Raw genomic sequence first — 21,921 nt, forward strand, 5'->3', positions numbered from 1 at the left:
TCGTGGGAGTGGGCGCTATAGAAGTCGTGGGAGTGGGCGCTATAGAAGTGATTGAAATATTATCATCATTACTATTATTACTATTATTACTATTATTATTATTATTATTATTGTTCTTATTATCATTACTATTATAGTTATACTATTTTAACGATTATTATTGCTATTTGCAATATATTCTAGAATACCCCTTAGACTTCAGGGCAGATTTATTAGCCCTACACGCATACTATGAATATGATTTAAGACAAACAATATAACGAGAAAATAAGGTCTCATAGTAAATGATAATGCTTTCCACTTATTTCAGATTGTTTCTTATATGCAAGACAAAACTCATTTTAGAAATGGAACTTCCTAAAAATTCTAAATGATATCAAAGGAGGACACATTTTACCTTTTTCTTTTAGTTTCTGAATGACTGTGTTCTTTTTGCCATGAAGCACAGCAATGAAGTATTTCCCATGCTCCAACTTCTTGAGAACACGCACCCACGGCCCTAGCTGGTGCACAGTATCCTCATCCACCGAAACCTTCATCAGAGTCGTATCTGTGACGTGAAAAGACGCCAAGTGGATAAGAGCTTGTCCTAATTTTCCAATCTCACAGAAATATCGAGTTTTAAGCCTCGACAGGCTTAGCAATTGGTAAGTCAGATTTACTAATCAATTGGTACATAATCTTCAGTTGAATATATCAAATAAAAAGTTAAAAGAAACAGCTAGGAATATAGCAACAATGAGAGATGTACGGGAGTGACAATGAGCAAAGATGATACATCACAAGTAAAGGTACTAATGACCGGGAAATAGAGACCATTTGCATACATATGGTCGCTTTTAAGCACAAGGGGGCTATCCTGAAAAATGCTGTTTTGAGAAAATCGGAGGTAAAGTTTTTGGACCCTTGTTCAGTTTCTTTAAAATACGGGGAGAGTTTTCTCTTATGACCAAACATATATTATACACACCAATGAAATCAAACTCCTCCTATAGATAGGGTCTTTCCCGCTGTCGGTGTAGGTCAAGATTTCTGGAAACCCCCGAAATCTGGGTTAGCCCGCGTGTCCTTAAAAGTGACCATATAGGTAAACGTTTCTTTGAAAAGACTTGAAGCACACAACCATAGCGCCATTAAAACAGTAGAAAACCATAAAACTAAGGCTGAAATGCAGATTCTTCACTATTCTAACATAGATAGAAGAAGCACGACGCCTTGGGAGGGGGTTAGGGACCCTTAAAGAGACGTCATCTATGTCCAGTTGATTTAGATTTCCTCTAATATTCAAAACAATATAACTTGAATGACTAATAAAGAAAAAACAACAACAACCACTGAAACATCTTCAAGAAAAAACAAAGGACAAGAAATGGATAGTGTTGTGAAGTTGAGTTTTAATTTCCAAGGATTAGAATAACCATAGCTTCAGTACCCCGGGAATAGATCACACAAAGGTGTTTATTGGTAACCCAATCAGTTTAAAACGGCGAAATAGTACTGAAATTACTACTACTACTACTACTACACTACTACTACTACTACTACTACTAATAATAATAATAATAAATTGCATTTATATAGCGCATTTCCACAAAGAAGTGCTCAATGCGCAGTACAATAATACAAAGAACATAAAAATTATGCAGCGCACAGCTCCTATAGTAATCTTCTCTTCTTTCTCTCTCTCTCTCTCTCTCTCTCTCTCGCTCTCTCTCTCTCTCTCTCTCTCTCTCTGTCGCTCTCTCTCTCTCTCTCTCTCTCTCTCTCTGTCTCTGCCTCTCTCTCTCTCTCTCTCTCTGTCGCTCTCTCTCTCTTTTCTCTCTCTCTCTTCTTCTCTCTCTATCTTCTTCTCTCTCTCTCTCTCTCTCTCTCTCTCTCTCTCTCTCTCTCTCTCTCTCTCTCTCTCTCCCCTATGTTGTATACATAACAAAAGACAACCTTGGTGGTCTACGTTCTCTTGAACAAGGATTTCTTCCATGGCTAGAGCCACTCTGATGCACTGGGCCAGGCTGAGACAGCGGTCCGCGTAGGCTACAGCCAGGCCACCCACTCCTTCTCCACGCAACAGCGCCACTTTGTCCAAGGCTCCCATAGCTTTCAGCAACTCTATCAGAGCTGAAATGGGATAGTTGATCAAGTAATATAATTGGACTCAAAGAATATAAAACAGTATTCTACCGCAGCGAGGTTGAAAACTCGCACAATAATTATAAACTAACAGAAGTACCTTCTCAGATTACAGGAAAACTTTCTTTTGTCGTAATTCATTTTGGATGAGATAATGCATAGGGTAATTCTACGAATCTTAAGAAACCACGAAAGCGTAAAGATCACACTTAGGATTACATTTACATAGCATAATGCCAATAGCGTAACCTTGTATTATGCAACGTGCAGAAGTAAAAAATGTAACAAAAGTCCAGGAACACAACACGCAAGGAATCAAAAGGGGTAAACGTTTTTAAATTATGAATGGAGCAAGGGAACAATAGACCTAAGGATAAAGGGAATCAGTGCGTTTGAACTCCCCTCTTTAATCAATTAAAAACATTTATTAACACGCTGCAATAAAGTCTCGCGTCATTCATTGAAACACATCCACATCAATACACGAGTGTGAAATAATTTTTCAGCCTTTTTGGATACCAAAGCAAAGGGTGATTCCCATATAATCAAGCCTGTCGACTATTAATACATGAAACATACCAATTTGACACGATAGTCTCAAAGTCAAGCCACCAGTTTCTATAGGTGATGGTACTTTGATAGATTCCAGCATGGTTGGAATGCCATCTCTGTCTGGTTTCAACTTGATCACCTCCTGTAAAGATTAATATTTTTTGACAAGTTAGAGATAAACATTAAGCATGTGTTCCTTACCTTACTCAAAAATTATCTTCGATCAGAGGTTTAAGCCTGTCATGAGCCGTTTGGTTGGGTAAAAAGAAGCACATCGATACAGCAATGCAGTCATTTGGTGAAGGGTACTTCACATAAAAGTTTTCAACAATAATAATAAAAAAGGCACTGTCACAAAATAGCATTAAAGAACAAAAGAAAAGGTAACGCATTTTTATTTTCATCTTCGCTTTTCCCCGTGAAAGTCTTAAAGGTAAATAGCTACTGTATAAGCAGAGCAGTGAAACCAACTTTTGAACACTGTTCCTATTTTCATTGGAGAACTTAACTTTCAGGAACCACGCCACATTCACAGTGTGAAACGAATAAGAAAAAAACACAATAACATTCCGCATTCAAGTTTCTTCTTTTATAAATAAGTTCACCTAGACAAACGCTGTCGTTCCTTCGATCCTTCGATTATGGTATAATCGAGCACGAGAAAGACAAGCAAATTAAATGCACTTAAAGTAGACCATAGACATGATCTCAGATCGTGGATGTCGTGGCCGCCGCGTGTCACTATTTATTTTCTTTTTTTTTAAATGTCTGCACTGATGCTCACCATGGGCGCCCAAATGAAGAGTAAAATACCAGTCTAACTATAGTCAAGTGCAAGCGCAACCTCCATCAGTTAAGTGCGCGCACAACCTTCTTTCCTCGCCCTTCATTTTGTTCACAAAAAAGTCAAATGGAATGCTCCACAGTCAATCGGAATTACGTGGAAGTGCACTGTCTAGGACACTAAGTTTAAAGGTACAAGTCTTTGGATCTGACTTTAGCTCGTCCTTCGCCTTAGAATCTCTCTTTAACGCACTTTCCTGTCTGGCGGACAATGTGACCTGTTATCAAAATGGCCTTTTTTAAGTCAAGAAGGTTTTCAGAATCAACGAAAACGAAAGTTGAAGACCCTATTCCCATTCACCTGATCGCAGAGCTCGAAAGTTTGGCGCACTGACGGGATATTCATCAAATCCTTACTAGGGCTCCATGGGGAAGAAATCATATCAGTGAAGACAACGCAAACTGGGGTGACTACCGGGTCCATGCTTGAGACATCAAAGTACTGCAATGAGCCTGAAAATTTGTGAAATGATGAAATGGTTTAAGTTACCGTCCCTATCATTAGGTTATTTAAGAAGCGGGACCCCCAAGTTTAACATCTGTCTCCGAAAGGACAGAGCCAAAAGATTTGATTGATTGAGTAGGTGTTTTACGGCACTATCGACCCAATTCCGGTCATCTAAGTGCCAACAGGTTTCACCGTAACAAATCTAGGATCAGTCGCGTTTCAGCAAATGGAAAATTCGTGTAAAGTGTCTTTCCCAAGAACACAATGTTGGACTGAACTGAGGCTCGAACCCCTGAACCCACAATCTCACGATTACCGATCTGGTAGCCTAGTCACTAGACGATTTTCGCCGATTGAAAATAATGTATCTACGTGTACATTTATTATCTGAAGCAGTACTAATACTTCGCATTAAGTACGTGCAGCTTACTATCAGTAACAAACAACGCAGTTACAAACTTTCATTTATACTTCGCATTACTTATGTGTAAAAGGCGTTTACAATCTTTCACTTTTATTTACTTTTTTCAGCAAAACGTCTCACGTTCCGCGTCGTCTGAATCAGAGGTGCCGATTTTTCAGCGAGCTAAGTTAAAAAGTACAGATCAGTGCCTTATCCTAAACCATCAATAATTTACTTTTGAGGAACCAACTCTCTATGTTTAGTTGCTGCTTTTGCCTCTTTCTTTTTTTTTTCTTTCTATTCATTTTCCTTTCTATGTTTATAAATCCCGTAAAGGAGAAAATCGTTATATCGCCAGGTGATGAATACAGATCAGTTCGTCACCCGTACTCCTAATAGACTGATTGTGGACAACATTCCAGGAAACATTTTTTTTAGGTGTTCAATAACTCGGTGTGAACAATAGTATATTATTGACTCTAGGCTGTATAAGCACGCATGTCTAAAGACTGTTTCTCCAAAAGAAAATTGTCGTGGGGTTAGTTTTGATAACGTTCGAAGTCTACAGTTTTGATCCTGTTCTGATTTTCAAAAGTCCGGGTTAAAAAATCGCTGCAGAAGGCCTGAATCAGACGGTATGTTTTTCCTAGATTAACTGTTAAGGGGGGGAAATAAAGGAATTGCTTCACACAGTCAAGTTTCTTTTCTAATTTATAGAGACAAAAGAACTCATTAAAAGGCACTTAAAAGTAGCATCTCATATGAGAATATACAGTGCACAATCGGACATGTAATTTAAAAGAATGCATGGGCGGAGCCCATGACAAATGCCCGGGACCTGTGCCAAAAGGACAACGCAGCGAAAGAGGGAGACAGCATACAGGGCCAAAAAGGGCAAAAACGCACAGAAATAATCCTCTTTGAATTCAAGCACCTGGCAAAGACATGTCACAATCTGGTGCAAAAGTTGAATAGTGAAAAACAACCCCTTGCATTATGTTTTAAAATCCTTTCAACAACAAAATACTTGAACTTTTGACTGAGTTACCTTTGTCAGAGTTGACAATGAAAAAACTCCTTTCCCACATAGCATTCCCTTTACTGAGTTCAGAGTTGAGAAAGAACCTGTAAAAGCTTGGATCTCCCATGTGTCTGAGTATGTCTATTGCTGCGTCTTGGAAATTCGCATACGGCTGCAAGGTCAGTGGAATCAACATAGGACCTGGGACAAAGAAAAACAACATGTGTAGTCATACATAATCATAACTCAGGAAACTTTTTGAGGAAACAATCACAGTAAAAACAAGAGACACAACAGAACAGCCCAGTAGAGATACAGGTTTTTAATAGGGGAACAGTTATTTTTAAGGCAGCGAATGTATTTGTTGTGTTTGTGTACTGTCTACGTTTAATGATCGTACAGCACTCAGAGCGTGTTTCTAACATAATAGAACGCTATAAAAATGCTATATAATATATTATTATCATTATCGTTTTTACTATCATTATCATTCTTTTATTATTACTTACAATCCGCTATCTGGGTCACTGTGTCGGGACATCTGCGGAGGACGGCATGACCACCGAGGCCCCCAAAGCCAAATGAGCTCACTGCCATGAGTCCATTAGGATCTAATGGAGTAAAGAGAAAAACATCGACATGAGTAACGGTCATTTAATGCATTGGGGAAAGAAATATACAAAGACAGATATTACTATAGCCGAGGGAAAGGGAAAAAATATGACCGTCCATTGATGTCCTCTTCTCCTCCCCCACCCCCTCTCTCCCTTAAACCGTCATCAAGGATCTGTGCATGAGAAATGCGGGCTGACAACAATACCTCCCCACTTCCCCCAGTCCAAAGCACATGTGACGCACTGGAGAAGCCGACATGTAATTGCGAGTGTTTTACGCTCTCATCGACGTCCTGTAGATCATTTGGGAGGCACGCTGCTTTAACCTTGCCTGTCAGAGCTCACCCAGGCTGAGTGATAAAACGTTCCCCAGACGAACGGAGACGTTCGATAAAAAGCTTCCTCCCCACATGAGAGAGGAGAGAGATCAGGATATGATTGTTTGTTTGAGTAAAGAGAAGCACATCAACACAATAATGGTCATTTAGTGATGGGGGAAAGCAAGACAAACAGACAGAAACAACAGAGGTAAAGTCAAGAAGCAGGACCTACCTGTGGCGCCCTCCAACCACCAGCTCACAATCAGAGTCACGCACACTCTCATGGAGCCTCTTCCAACACTTAAAAAACCGGCATCGCACGGCAGAGAGAGAGAGAGAGAGAGAGAGAGAGAGAGAGAGAGAGAGAGAGAGAGAGAGAGAGAAAGAGAGAGAGAGAAAGAGAAAGAGTGAGAGAGAATAGATGAGAGAGAGAGAGAGAGAGTGAATGAGACAGAGAGAGTGAGTAAGTCCGCTGAAAAGAGTGAGTGAGAGAGAGTGAGAGAGAGAGTGAGAGAGAGAGAGGGAGATGGGGAGAGAGAGGGGGAGAAAGAGTATAAGTACAGAGGAGCACGTTTAAACTAGAACAGCCAGTATGTGCAAGTAAAACGCAAGACACGCAGAATCAAAATAGGAGGGAAAGCAAAGAAGTATAAATTACCAGTGATACTCTTTGATCACCTGCTCATAGGTCCAGCTTTTAAATAGTCATACATAAGATTAAGGATATTGATGTAATTGAGTGTATCCACAAGAATCATTTTAGATTCGTGCGACTCTTCAAAAGACATAATACGGTTTCAACAAATTCAAACAACATAATCAAGGACAAAAAAAAGAATAATTACTTTCAGGGACAGGAAAGTTTGAAGTAGGTATCACAATTCTCCCACTCTTAAGTGCATTACTGGCAGGGTTGGGCACTTGAAAGTTGACGCAGTTGTAGATGATCTTCGTTTGAAAAGATATGATGCATTTCACAATGCTGGCCAGACCTGAGGATAATGCGATTTTTATTTTTTTATTTTTTTTAACCCATGAGTCTACACTCAGGTTGAAATAAAAGACAACCAAAACTTATTAACAATCAAATAGATAAATCAAACAAATAAATCACAGAACACATGACAAAACTAACCATGGAAACTGTAAGGAAAAAACAAAGAATTTCTTGTCATCAGCTTGTGGTGTAATAAAACTGTCGTGTAAGAATACGACTTAAGCACATTAAAAAAAATAGTTTGCATTGCAACCTGGCGCAATTGCATGTCAATCGTAATTTATAATGTGTTGCACAGTCAGATTCCATAAGCCTTCCAGTGATTTGTGTTAACAGCAACTACAACAATAGCATTTGGAATCTAACATGAGGTGATCAGTATCATCTGCAAAGTTAACTGGTAAGAACTTTTATTGAAACTCTTGACCTTTCTAAAAATGTAATAAGCCCCAAAAGAAGAAAAAAAGGGGCATGGGATGTACAGTGGCATATTATACCAGTCCTTACCAATGAGACTTCGATAATCACTTATTATAGTAGAGTTTTGGGTCAAACTGCTAAAATTGAATGAGTCAATTTTATATCTCACAGCAATGTACTAAGCATAATAATACTTTAAAACCGTGATATAGCGAATGGGTACTGGCCACTTCTAGGCATTGTACGTCTATTCTTAGTCCGGTGAAGTAGGAGAAACACACGTCAATAAATGGAATTTGTTTGTTTTAGAAGAGGTTTTGTGGCGCTCGCAACTGCAAACGGTCATATGAGCGCCAAGGGGAGGATGTCAACAGAGAAGTCCTTACAGGGAATCAGACTTACTCTGCTCACCTCTCTAGCTGCAACAGCACAAAGACTGCTTCGACTATAAAGGCACCCCGGAAATAGCGGGTCACAAGAGTGTGACAAACATACAAACGAAGTAGAGGAAAATGACGATAGTAAGGATTAGGAAAGAAAAGGCAGCAGTTCTCTGTTGTAGTTAAGGCACAGGTATGAGCATGACATTGTTGGATCAGCCCATTTACAATTCTACTATGCATTAGCACGAGAAATGCCCCCCCCCCCCCTTTTTCGGGAACGGCTTAAAGACACTTCAGTCTGTGGCACCGCCCCGGGAGGAGGGGGGGGGGGTTAATTAAATGGAAAAGGAGCTAACCATAAAATAATTCATGATCTGCAGGAATATGGAAAAGAAGAACACAGTCAGTTTGAGTTCCCTCATGCTCCGACTAAAAAGTTAACGAAAACCTTTCCTGGAAAATACCGTCTTTTATAAACAGAGACCACCAGGCAACAACAACTGAGAGTTATCTGCTGTTCTTCTGACCTGAGGTAGCCTCTGTGTGCCCAATGTTTCCTTTCACAGAGCTCACAATGAGAGGGTCTCTTCTCCTTGAGCATATTACGGCATCAATTGCTTTCAATTCAGCTTCATCGTCTTTCTGTGGGGAAAGTGATAGACTCAGCAAACACTAGAGCACATCATGAGGTAATGTCAAATTTTAGTTTAGTTTTAGTAGAGGTTTTACGGCGTTCGCGACTGCATAAGGTCATATGAGCGCCAGAACATTAGAGGTGTTACAAGAGAGTAACAAACATAAAAAAGAAAAAGGGGAGATAAGGACGATAGATGTTTCATAGGAAAGAAGAAGCAAACCACACCAGAGCACCCGCCAACCATCCACGTGATAGCAACTTTGGAACAGGAGAAAGCACCATAACAAACAGAGAAATAACATGGGTGTAGGGGTGGAAGCACATGCAGAAGTGGTCAATGTTAGCTTAAATAGATATTATACATTGAGTGTATGTATATATATAACAACAGCAAATCCCAGCGAGTCTGCATAATACACCCACGCTGTGTCACTCACAAGTAACAGATAAAAACAATTTTTAGAAACAGAAAAGAAGGAGATAAAATAAAACAATTAGCCTTGTGTTTCAAAATGTAAAGTGAAGGATGACTTGTAGAAATTCAATTATCTCATCATCATCCTAGAGCACTGATCGGTTGTTGTTTTGTTTATTTTAAATTAGTTTTAGTAAGAGGTTTGCGGAACTTGCAACACAATAAGGTCATACAAGTGCCGAAGATTAGAGGTGTTACAGGAGTGTAACATACATAAAAAGGGAGGAGGAGAGAGAAGGGCGATAGATGTTTGATAGGAAAGAATGAGCAAACCACACCAGAACACCCGCCAACCAACCACGAGCATTGATCTGATTGTCAATGTTGTCATTTCATATAGGAGTCCGTTATAATTTTAATGATGGTATAACCACAGGTTGTAATTTGCTAGTTATTTCTAAAGGGTGTATTCTCATAATGTTTGCCTCCAGTCTATAATAATAAATTATACCAAGTGAAAATCAACGAAGGGTTGTCTATGGCCAAACTGGGGCCGTTTTCATAAGGACAAACAAGAGAATCAAAATACCGTTTTATTGATCCCCGCATGGCAATTGTGGTTACAACGATCAACACAATGCATTTATAATGATACGCAATGTTATATGACACCATTACATGTGATGTAAAGAGCATGTCATAATTATGTGGTCGCTGCTGTACAGTGCCCTGCATTTGTTTTTGTATTTTTTAGCTAAGGTCATCGTGTTCTGCTCTCAAGGACACATTTCATTGACCATTCACCAAACTGTCGTGTAACTGATTTTGCTAGATTTTTTTTATTAACCTGAGCCATTGACCCATCATCCTGTGATTTAAAGTCTCGAACCAAAAGAAAAAAGAAAGTATTGTCACCAAAATGCCATATTTTTTAACATACCAAATACAGTATAATAAAGTGGTATCAGCAAGGCAACACTTTATGCGTAGAATAAACTTAGGAAGTGGCCTAAAGCAAGAATACAAACTACGTTGTCTCCTCTTTGACATTATCGCTTACTTGGAAATCAAACTGACATGTAATTCAAATTTGTATTTTCGCAGCGACCTGTGTTTTTTGGCATTGTGTAGAAGGACGATAATACCTTCTGGGAAGACTTTTTGTCTCCTTTTTCTTTCTTAGTTCAGAAGCTACAAACTCGAATGCCAAACTGTTTTTAAACATTTTGTTTTTCGAAACAACGGTATTTTGTTAACGACATCTAAAGGAAATCATCACTCTGTGTGATGTCAGTCACCTAGTGGTTATAGGATGTTGGGCTCGCAATTGAAAGATCAGGGGTTCGAACCCCCGTCAAGGGCTAGACGTCGTGTCCTTGGGAAAGGCACTTTACACAAATTTCCATCACTTCAACTTGGGGGTAACGGGGACTCGGCTATAGATGGTAAAAGATCTTTATCAGGTTGGGGTTTTTTCGTCTTTAAGTGCTTTATCAGCCACTTGTATACTTTCCGGAAGCTGAAAATGTATCTCAATATTCCAGGTTTAGCCGGGGTACTAAAATCAGATTGTAAAGAACAAAGAGCATGTTGCTGAGCAGGGAGATGCGCTATGGAAATGCTATTCATTACTTGTCATTTTTTTCTCACCCCTCCCTCTCCTTTCCATCAAAAAGAATCCCCCCCCCCAAAAAAAAACCCCAAAAAAACCCAAAACAAATAATGTTAAAACACCAAACTAACATAAAAGCATACTAATTTTAACTCTACTGATTGGATAATTGAGCGATTCTTGCATAGTGTCAGTCTTCAAATAATGAGGTACGGGCCTGTCAAATGCTTTGTTATGAACCGAATTAGTTTTCAGCATACATTATTCTGATTCCCATAAGTTACCCGGTTGCATGCACCATGCGCTTCGAAGCAAACGATATCTTTGACGTCGATATTGAACTCAGTGTAGACATCATTCAAGAGTCGTGACTGGAACTCGTAACTTGGACGGACGATTCCTGAATGAAATTTTAAAAAAGCAGCTTTAGATAGTTTCGTTTCCGTAAGAGTTTTACGGCACATGCAACACAATTAGAGTATATTATAAGTGCCGGAGATCAGAGCTGTAATTACAGAGTAGTATACTAAGAGTAGAAGAAGAAGAGCAGAAGGACGGCAGATGTTTGATAGAAAAAAGGAGCAAACCACGTCAGAGCACACGCCAACAACCTACAAAACCAGTTTTAAAACGTTCAAATTAGCAAATTACTAACATGCCCAAAAGTGTATGCCATGGATCAATTTATTATAAAAATAAGACTTCTTTACTAATCTGCTGTTTATCTAGATTTTTTTTGTACCATGCACAGTGGCAACCATGTTAGTAACATTATCCTCAATGGATTTATTCATTTATTAATATAATCAGATGAAATTAGTTAGTTTTAGTTTTAGTTTTAGTAGAGGTTTTGCGGGGCTCGCAACTGTTTAAGGTCATAAGAGCGCCAGAAGATTAAAGGTGTTACAAGAGAGTAACAAACATAAAAAAGAAGGGGAAATAAGGACGATAGGTGTTTGATGGAAAAGAAGAAGCAAACCACACCAAAGCACCCGCCAACCACGCACACAGAGGAAATTAAGTTTGTCCTTTTTTTTAGGACTTATGAGACTTGTCAAAGAGCAACACATTTTGTCACACATCGTTTGCTGCATTGCTAGGAATGCCTTGTAATTGTAGAAGCTCTACGCCCACATCGACACGATTCATTTGCTCGTTTAGTGCGCGGGCTGCTTAGAACTTTCCCATGAGGACCAACCTAGGCTGGGAGGTATACAGCGTCCCATCAGAAAGGTGGTAACACCCTGTAAAAATTCTGCCCACACCATAGATGCCTTTAAACATGTCTTGAAATAAGGTGAGAGATCAAAAACAAGGATGTCTGGACTGTATATTACCTTTCAAAGCGCGATGCAAAATTATTTGCTTTGCTTTTTATGCAAATGTCACGAGTTCGATTCCAGAGTGAGATAGGTTTTCTACTGCCTGGTGGGATATATATATATATATATATACATCTATGAGGAATGTCATACGGCTCACCTTTTTCTCTTGATCCCCCACACTGTAGGCCGAAACCAACTACATCACAGTAGCCCCTTGCAGGCAAAACACAATCACTTCTGTGGATGGTTAACAACCTGTAGTTTTATGTCAGTTAAGAAAAGCGGTCTATCAAGAACCTGGAATACAGATTACGCCTGCTGCAAACCAGATGAACACTAATGTAATAACGGAGCCGGCAGCCAAGCAGAAAACCATTTATTTACTACAAGCCTGACCAAGGCATGAAGCACTTAGAAAGGAATAATATTGGCAAAAATCCTAGGCAGAGAGACCCAGAGCTCTACATGAGCCTGGAGGACTTGCTGCGAACAGCACACTTTGCACTTCAGAACGAGATGCCCTGTAAAGATAAAGCAGAAGAAGCCAGATAACACACATAGCTTAAGTATTGATCGAACATAAATATAACTATTACTGTACTTACGGTTTTAGTAAAAGAGCAACAATCCCATCAGAACGGACGTAACCGTTTGCCCTTTGGTCAAAAGGAGTACTCTGACCATCTGGACTCAGCAGCCTCGCCCTGGCAAGTCGCAAAGATACAACTGGATCCAGAATTAAGTTGGCACCTGCGAATAAGAATCCACGGCATAGGTAACACAACGAAAAAAAAAGGAATTATTTTACATTGGCCTATGAACAAAGAATTTTTTTTTTCAAAACTTCACAAAGCCCCATCATAAAAGCAAGACATCCCCCCTCCACACACACACACACACACACACACACACACACACACACACACACACACACATACACACACACACACGCACAATACAATTTGAGTGATACACTGGAAGAAGCTACGTGATAAGTCCCACATGCATGTTACTATTAATCAAGACGTCTTCTGTCGATTTCCTGCAGCTTTAACATTGCCCTCCCAAATGGGTTTTTTATGCTTGAAAAAAAAAAGGGGGGGGTATTCCGATGTGGTTAGTATTTTGGAAAGAAAAGTACACCTAATGATAAATTACAATCTATATCAATATCTGTAATATTGAGAGCTTTACCTGCCACAATGGCCAGATCACATCTGTTGGTCCTAATGTCCAACAAAGCAGCATGGAGAGCAGCGAAGGATGAGGCACAGCCCCCGTCTATGTTCTGCACGGGGCCTTTCAGGTCGAATTTTTTTGCAACCCTGGAGCTCAGCTCACTGCCTGTGTTGACTGATATAATAAAAGAGAATTTTACAAATTAAAGTAATATTTTCTCCTCTTTTTTTAATTATAGGGGCATGTGTGTTCTACGCAACTTAAATAATTTGAGGGGCGAGCTGTTGCGACTCTGCCTGCCAATCCGGGCTGAGAGGGGTACATTATCTCTGCATTAAGACGAAGATACTTTGTTAAAAAAAAAAACAACCTCCCCATTAAGAAATTTAATTAAACTCGCCTCCTCTGTGCTGAACATTACGTTATTTCAACAACGGCTGAAGACACGCTGTTTTGGGGGGACTTAAATAACTTCTTCACAAATACAAATTTTTCAATTCATGTTTTCTTAACTGATATTTTAAAGGTCAGTCGAAAGTTTGCCTACTATGAAATACACGAAACCATGTTTCTGATTTGTATGTTGTGGTTGGAAATGAGGCTGAATATTGCCTGTGGTCAGCCGCTGTAGCCACAGACATGTTATGTGTCCGGTACGCCATTAAATAAAGAGTTTGTTACACTACAAACCTCGGTAAAACAATTTGTGAACACCGCCATTTTCTACGGGTTTGTTTGGTTTTTTTGCTTTGATGCTTTTGGTATTTGTTCTTCTAAAAATTGTATTTGATTTTTTTCTATCTATTTCGAGAAGGGTGAGTGGTAGCCTGATCTTTAAAAAAGAAAACAACAAGCAGTTTGATTGTGCAACACTTTGCTTGGCTCCTGTGTGAAAAGTGACCCCCCATCCCCCTTCTGAAAAAAACAGCCCCACTTTCCTTTTGAAAAAGGTCGCTAAAACCGAAAAATGGAACTTACCTTACATTTGAACTTCAATAGTCCACCCTCTATTGCTAGACAAGGGTTTACATTCTGAGCTTTACAGTAGCAAGGATATAGGGGGGGAAACAGCCTGTTAAGTCACACGGGTCAAAACTCCGAACTAGTTTTGTTTTACCCTGCTCTTAATACGAACGACCCCCCATTAAAAAAACCGAAAACGAGCGAGTGTGTGGGTGTGTCGTCTTACTGCTTAGGTTCAGCCTTGTGCGACTCAGTCACGGAGTTTCTCATCCAGTAATAATACGTAATCCTATTCATTTAGACTACACGTAGTCTGACAACTTAATGTATTATTGTAAGAGAGACGACCACGGTGCGCTGTACTTCTGTCGCCCATCTATATTACTGACGTTTACACTTTTTGCACTGCTGAGTTGGGAGTTGTTGGCGAAGATCTGAATAATAAAACCACAATTCGTTAATCATACTTTCCTACAGCATGTATCTAGCGGGGTTCCGGGTGTAGAAATTTTGAATTGTGGTCTATCTTTGCACTTCCTCACCACTCAGAAACATTCTCGGCGTCCCAGGGAGCATACAGTGCAAGCTGCAGATTGCACGCACTCATTCACTAACAAATTGACAAGATATTTCGCTCTCTATTGCCGGACATCCATTTCACTTGGGTGAAGTTAGGGAAAACTCTCATAAAGTACCTTTATCAAGGACAAGACGTCGGGTCCCTGAAGGGATTCGAACCCACAACCTTACAATAATTGCGAGTTCAAAAGCTTACCCACTAGACCAACGACGCCATACTTACAACAAACTATTATAATGGTTGCTAGGTAAAGAATATCATGGTACATGGCACTTGCACATAATAAAAACATCGCAAAGACAGTAAGTATGAAGTGAAGACGCGATACTTACAGTATTCAGAAGGACTTGAGAAGGGTCCTGTTTTTATATAGTCGGTGTCACATTGGGTCATGCCCAAGTAAAATCCCGTTTTTCGATGAGAGACTTCGGCAAATGTCAGTCCAGAGTCCATGATGCACTCAGCTACAACCTCCAGAAGCGGCCCGAGCATGTGATTGCTGCAGAAAGCCTGCAATATTGTTAGAAGCCAGGTTACTTAAATAATTCATCAGCTTCACAATTATATACAGGCATAGCATGAGAAGCTCCTCTACTTTTCGTTACCTTCGCCAGAGACTTAATGCTAAAACGTGACCAATGGAAACTCAAGACCGGTAATTTGAACTACGACAAAAAATGTACAACTTAGCCACCAAGTAGAGACAGTGCATTGAAAAAAATTTGAAGGACAATGGCTTAAGTACATTTTTTTAAACTTTTAACTTTGAATATTATACCTCAATGCTTATCAAACAAAGCACGGCGGGCGACTGAAGGGTGCTTTGATGTGATCTGCTTATTCTCTCCTCTCAAACATCTATCCTTGTCTTTTTGGTCGTCACTCTCTTGTGACACCTCTGATCATTGGCATCTATATGACATTGTGTTGCCATTGCCGTAAAACTCTTGTTTAAACTAAAACAAAACAAAGCATCTTTTGGAAAGAATCTTAGCACTGTTGTCTGTTTCAAGTAATGGTTGATGCCGGGTTTTTAAAAAAAGAGGACCTATTTAGAAAGCACTAACTCCGTCATCATTCGACCGATTTCGTAGAAACTTTGAAGAAATGAAATTCAACCGGGGATATATTACATTTGTCAAAATGAAGCAAAGCAACCATCATGTTCGAAAAAAACCAAGTTTTGAAAATTTCCACCAAAACTGAGTCAAACGCAAAACCTTGCAACTTTTTATAAATCTACCATACCGATCATTGCATTAAAGAACAAATGTATGCAAAATATTGTATTGCCAAATAAACCCAGGGACCTGACGGCTACTTATAGTTCCAGGGATTGACCAATTCTCTCCATGCAAGCTCCGCTATATACCACTGGAAATTTTGAATATCACCGTGGCGTGTTTTGAGGTCGATTCTTTGGACATCCTGTTGAACATTGAATTTCAACTGTTCAATCGTTTGTGGTTTGTCTCCGTAGACTGTCAAAAAAGCACCAAAGGTTATAATTTAAAGAGCTCAAGTTTCGGGGAATGTGGTAACCATTCATTCGAAAACTTTCGGCCCATAAAGGGTTCCACAAACCTTTCTAATAACCACATGAAGGCCACTCTAGACATTTGGGGTGTTGCCCCATCCGACTGGAACCAGGCCTCTGCAGCATAACACCTTCTCCTCCAGAAAACCTCTTCAAAACTTTCTCAGCACGGTGAGATATCTATCTGATGTGACTGTTGTGGATTTATCATCCCCTTTGTTGAATGTTATTTGTTCGAAGTTTTGTTAAAATTAATGTACTATTGACTGAGTTATTGCCCTTTAAGTGGGTCCTAATTTTTAGACATCCTGTATGAGAGACAGCTGCCATTTTATGGCTGGCGCCATTAGAACTAGAGGGCGGAAAATTATGTCCCGCAATAGGTTTTTTGTTGTATCATCTTGATCAACAAACAGGATTTTGTATCTTTTCAGAAACACTTCTTATGATTCTAAAATTTTACTGAAACGTGTTCCTTAATGGAAATTACAACTGTGCCCCGTTTCTCAAAGTGCGTAAATACTTGACCTCCAACGGAGAAACGTTGAAAAATTGACAGTCCATCTCTCCAACCGAATCCAACCGCCCACATTTGTGCCTCATTCCAAACACCCCAGGAGGCCATCGAGGATCTGCAAGGTTACAATGACCAGCTTTCAGAGTATAGGACAACTCCTGAAATTGAAAAAAAGAAAACGAGGGACACTTACTTGGACTACTGCCCTTTTCTTTTTTTTTTTCTTTTTTGCTGCCCATGAAAATAAACACTCATACTTTTCAAAGCACACATTTAAAAAATTCAGACTGCATGAGTGCTAAACAATACATTTTTATAGCCCTTCATTGATACTAATACAGAGGTGTCAACTTCGTTTCACGAAGTAGTGGAATTCACTTTTACTTTTGATATGAAAAGGGCAACGTACATAATGTTACGTCAATACTTTTAATAAGAAAGTGGCTATTCTCACCCGCCCGGAAGTTCTCGCAAGATCAACTCCTCCCCTCTTCTCTCTCTCTCTGTCTCATTCTGAATACTGTCTATCGGTGTGGACGATCAAATTGACCAAAACAAAGTTAAAAAATGATGTTAAAACACAAAAGTAAATTAATTTGGTTGTCTACAAAGATGCTACGGCTATTTAACTTTTCGAATCGAGCCGAACTACGCGGGTCGCCATTTTGTTTTGCCCGGAAATTCTCGCGCTACTCCTCTCTCTCTCTCTCTCTCTCTCTCCACTGCCCACAGACAAAATTGTACGCTTTTAGTAGGCTACAGTTGTAATGGAACGTTTGTTCACGGCACAGAATTCTACAATTTTTCTGTTATCACAGTGTAGAATTCTGTGGTTTAGGGTGAACGCAAAATTTGGTGAACGCGCACCGGGTGAGAATAGCCACAAGACTCGCCTGCACTATTCTCACTCCGGGTGAGAATAGAGGTGGCCTTTAATAAGATCATTTAAAAACCTCATACTTACATCAATGTCGTTTGCCTGTGGTAGCCGGAAACCCAAGCCCGAAATGCAAGCAAGGCTTTTGAGCGGGCTATGCGGCGTGCTTGCCGCGTCTGCACTCATCTCTGCAGAAATTAAAACCACAAAGACTCACTTCGCGAACATGTTCACTAGAAAGGTCCAGTCGGTGGAATAGAAGATGACCGTCACAAAACGCCAAATAAACTGTGTGCGAAATTGTTACCTAAATATCCGGAGTTTTGTGGGACAATTTTTTAAGACTTTCTTCCCACTGTGGCCGATGTTGTCTTCAAAACAAAACTATCATGTACACACAGAACACACTGACACCTTCTATGTAAAACTGTTGAGTGAAACTCACGAAATATTTAAGCCGAGTTTGCAAGAGCATAAAAATCCAATGATCATAATAGTTTTTCTACAGCAGGAGCAGTAAGCTTTGCCTCTCGGCCTACTTGTTTACAATTTTGAGAGTCCAGCGTGTCATCACGCACACTTTGAGCTCCGAATAAGAGAGACTACAGTTTGTTAACTTTCCTCTGATCACGGTTTAAACAAGATAAAAACAAATCGCTCGGTTTAATCTTGTCAGGTCTTTGCACGCGAGTCTAAAAGTGAATGACCAACTGAATTTAAAAGCCTATTATTAATGAAAGTTTCTGCAAACTAAGGTTCCGACACGTTTTCTGTGATACAAAAAAATAATAGGGGATTTACGTGATGCACCAAAAGTAGCAAAAGGTTGGCTTATTTTAACCAATACCACACTTTAACGTAAGCCTGTGAGATACGACCCAAACGACGGGTGAGTACTTTTTGAGACTCACGTGGAGATGTCTGGACATTCTATGAAGGAAATCTACAAGCTAACACAAATCCGGGGGGAGGGGGGCGCGGTGGTGTCGCTATCTCAAAGAGAATAGCTTGCAGCAAGTTACTTTAATTATTTTTTGAGTGATCCTAAATCCTATGTATGCGTCCAAAAGGCGGTGTTTAGTATAGGGCCCAAATAGAGAAACCATTTTATTACTGGATCATGATAATTTGAAAATATGTTTTTCTTGGTCGCAGGTATACAGAAGTACCGCGCAAAGTTTCATGCTCACTGGTAAATTAATATATGAGGTAGGTATTTTTAACGCAGTTAGACGAAAGTAAACAAGCTATTGGGGACTCTATGTTATATCGATTTTCAGCTGGCTGAGCCACAAGTATTTAAGGACAGATAGGAGAGGTGGGAGTGGGGGTGCCCATTACGATCACGTTTCCAAAGCTTTTGATCAAGCTGGGTTGTTTTTTTAAAACCGTTTTTCGTTTAGCGGCATATTGGGATGTGTTGAGACTCTCTATTAGTTACCTATCAAATAGCAAATGTACTCAGAAGTGATTTGATGATTATTAACTCGTTATGGTATAGCGGAAATTTGTATAAAAGTGCCATCTGTACGTTATTCCAACGACTGTCTTTCATATTGCATCGTTTTGCTGTTTTTTTTCTTCATAATAATATAAACCTTCAAGGCAATCGGTTGATCGAGCAGGAAGACACAGTGAACTGTGATGCTCGCAATTCTAATGGTATTTTTTAATAGGACGAAATAGATAATATCCTTTCGAATGGATAAATATACCCACTCCCCTCCAAAAGTATAATTATTACTCCTCTTTCCTTTCCGATCCACGTGATGGGCAGTCCTCCCTACAAGTTACTAGTCCTCTCTGTTCACTCCTCTCCGTTCTTTTAGTGCTGTTTTTTTTTCTTTCTTGGTTGTAATTGAACGATATTGTTATTGTTGTCATCGTTGATTTTATTGCTGATATTTAACCACATATGATACGTGCCATTTTGAAGAAATCACAAATGAAGTAAATCATCAAACCACGAGTCTTAAGACGGGTAACTAGATGTAGGAATGGCAGGAAAAATAATTCGCAACCCACCGAGATTCAAACCAAAAACTTCACGAGTAAAGTCAGGCTAGTTAGTCGTATTGAGCTGTTTCAGAACAGTCTGCTTATCTTTCTTACTTCTCGATAAAGTTCCCTCTCCCCCCCCCCTCCCCCATATAATATTTCTGGCATTCTTTTCCTATAAAAATGATGCATCAGACAATGCGTGTAATATTTTGACCAGTTTGGATAATAGGAAGATATCAACTTCAAATCTTGAACTGATACATAAAACTTTCTCAGAAAGCTCAATTGAAAACTGTTGTGGATCGTGGCGACAAGGATATCGTCTCGACTCCACGAGAACTCCACAATATTTTATATTGTGAGCTTTCTCTCCCACCAGACTGAACTTAGTTCTTCCCTGGGCAGAGCACAAACGTAGCGCCCTGTCCGGACACCCAGCTGAGAAGGTAAGTACTCTTTGACGAAACTGCAAATTCTGTCTTCTCTCAGGTTTGAATCCCGAATATCTTTGCTTTGTCATCCAAAGCCCGACAACCAACAAATGTGCATTGGCGAGCACCGAGAAACACAGGGGAGTTCTTTAAAAACTAAACGCCCGAAATATAACAATAATCATAAACGAGAATACTATATTTGAATACTGATGACTACAATGAAAAATGTTGCCTGGCAATATAAAAATAATACGCGATTTGTTTTTTCTTCTTTTGTTACTTTATTGTTCGTGTTAAATCCATGGGAGGAGGGAGAAAATAGTGTTGAGATCTCCAAAAATAATGTAAAATTTCCAATGTTTGTTTCCTTGAACGTATTTGCACTCCATTTATTTTACACCTAAGATGACGTCAAGGCTTCTATTTTAGGGCTCAGGTTTTGTGCGTAAATCATAAGAGGCATCCCTCTCTATAACAAGAGTAGAATCATTAATTTTCTTAACATTTTACCAAGACCCAAGAAAGCTAATTTTTCTGATTTACACCTAGTTAAGTCAGTCACAGAAATGTGTTTAAAACAGGGGGAGGGGGGGAGTTGACCCTATGAAAAGTCCTCTTAATTCTCCTATACAACGCCTTTCTTCTTCGAAATGATCGTCCCTCTACATCTTTTTTGTTTACAACGGACCGAACGGTGATGAAACGGAATTCGAATTATGTTGAAGGTTACCCTTATGTTTAGCCTGAAATTACGTATTAAGGAATATAGATTTTTATGAAACGTTTGCCTTTCATTTGCAAGAAATAAAGAAGATTGTGGCGTACAACTCATCCTTTGCTATAACTCCAAGGGTTTTCTATCCTAAAGGCCCCCGAGTTCTCTAATGGTTTCTCTCTGTAATCCGTTCAATAATGCTTTCACATTCGCCTCTCGTGTTTGTCATCGCTTTTGCTCAGCACTGTCCTTTCCTATTCACTCCACTGAGACCAGCTATCAATATAAACGACTCATTTCACCGCAGGACAGACCAATCAGCTTGCAGCCCTTCTCAGACTTGGCGTATCCCAAAAGCCTTCCCTCTATCCGGTGACCGGAAACTGCCTCACGGGAGCGCCTTCGTTCTGAGCTAATCAGTCCAAGAACCAATGACAGCACCGGAAACAGCCATTGAAATACAGAAACGTGATCAGAAAAAGGAGCAAATTAGTTGCAGCGATACACCGAATTGGCAGCTCATCACTTCTTCAATAATCCAAAACGTTTCGTCCATAAAAGGCTGGCGCTTGAAAGAAACATAATGTGTTGCTTAACATGAAAATTTTTCATTTTGTTATATGCACTCGAGCACAATTTGTGTGTGTGTTTGAAATAGCATTTATCAATGCCCTGTGCATATTTCTTGGAAAATTGGTCACGTCATACCTCTTTCTCATTTGAATCGTCGAACCTTGCTACCACTTTTGTTTCCACTCATCTGCTTATATTTCAGTCGGAAAAAGGTGAACTATTGCTAATACATGTACTAGCTAGCAAATCCAAATCGTTAACTTATATCTTGTTTCTCATGCTGCTCGCTCTCAGGCAGCCAGTTCTAATATTTAATTTGTTTGATCTGTGTTTGTGTTTGAGTTTGTTTTGTTTGTTTGTTTGTTTGTCAGATTTTAACTGGGGTTGTTTGTTTTTTTTGGGGGGGGGTAGGTTTTGAGTGGTTGGGG

The 21,921-nt window shown here is 39.6% G+C and overlaps 2 protein-coding genes across 2 annotated transcripts in view; both read right to left on the minus strand.

Moving 5' to 3' along the window:
* LOC101860881 overlaps positions 1-11,553 on the minus strand; it is a 28,389-nt gene extending 16,836 nt beyond the window's left edge. Inside the window, exons 1-10 of the mRNA XM_013080515.2 lie at positions 11,535-11,553; positions 11,077-11,192; positions 8,656-8,770; positions 7,174-7,320; positions 5,904-6,005; positions 5,422-5,595; positions 3,824-3,975; positions 2,707-2,821; positions 1,939-2,115; positions 398-550 (exon numbers count right to left, since the gene is read on the minus strand). Coding sequence (XP_012935969.1) covers positions 398-550; positions 1,939-2,115; positions 2,707-2,821; positions 3,824-3,975; positions 5,422-5,595; positions 5,904-6,005; positions 7,174-7,320; positions 8,656-8,770; positions 11,077-11,192; positions 11,535-11,553 — 1,270 coding nt within the window. The remainder of the gene's footprint in view (positions 1-397; positions 551-1,938; positions 2,116-2,706; positions 2,822-3,823; positions 3,976-5,421; positions 5,596-5,903; positions 6,006-7,173; positions 7,321-8,655; positions 8,771-11,076; positions 11,193-11,534) is intronic.
* Positions 11,554-14,640: 3,087 nt separating this feature from the next.
* LOC106011323 (fatty acid synthase-like) lies at positions 14,641-18,645 on the minus strand. The gene is made up of 4 exons (XM_013080516.2): positions 17,858-18,645; positions 16,905-17,051; positions 15,172-15,349; positions 14,641-14,693 (listed from the first exon to the last, which is right to left on the minus strand). The coding sequence occupies exons 1-4, from the start codon at positions 17,954-17,956 to the stop codon at positions 14,641-14,643; spliced, it is 477 nt and encodes a 158-aa protein (XP_012935970.1). The 5' UTR covers positions 17,957-18,645.
* Positions 18,646-21,921: the final 3,276 nt, after the last annotated feature.

This window comes from Aplysia californica, unplaced genomic scaffold (genome assembly GCF_000002075.1).
Source record: "Aplysia californica isolate F4 #8 unplaced genomic scaffold, AplCal3.0 scaffold00090, whole genome shotgun sequence".
Taxonomy (NCBI): Eukaryota; Metazoa; Mollusca; class Gastropoda; order Aplysiida; family Aplysiidae; genus Aplysia; species Aplysia californica.

Bases quoted from the DNA above. Each gene is read 5' to 3' on its own strand.
- LOC106011323 (XM_013080516.2), bottom strand. From the start codon at position 17,956: ATGAGTGCAGACGCGGCAAGCACGCCGCATAGCCCGCTCAAAAGCCTT. The intron at 17,052-17,857 runs GTAAGTATGAGG...TTTCAATTTCAG, and splicing joins CACAGGCAAACGACATTGAT to GAGTTGTCCTATACTCTGAA. The intron at 15,350-16,904 runs GTCAAGTATTTA...ACAATATTGCAG, and splicing joins TCAACGTTTCTCCGTTGGAG to GCTTTCTGCAGCAATCACAT.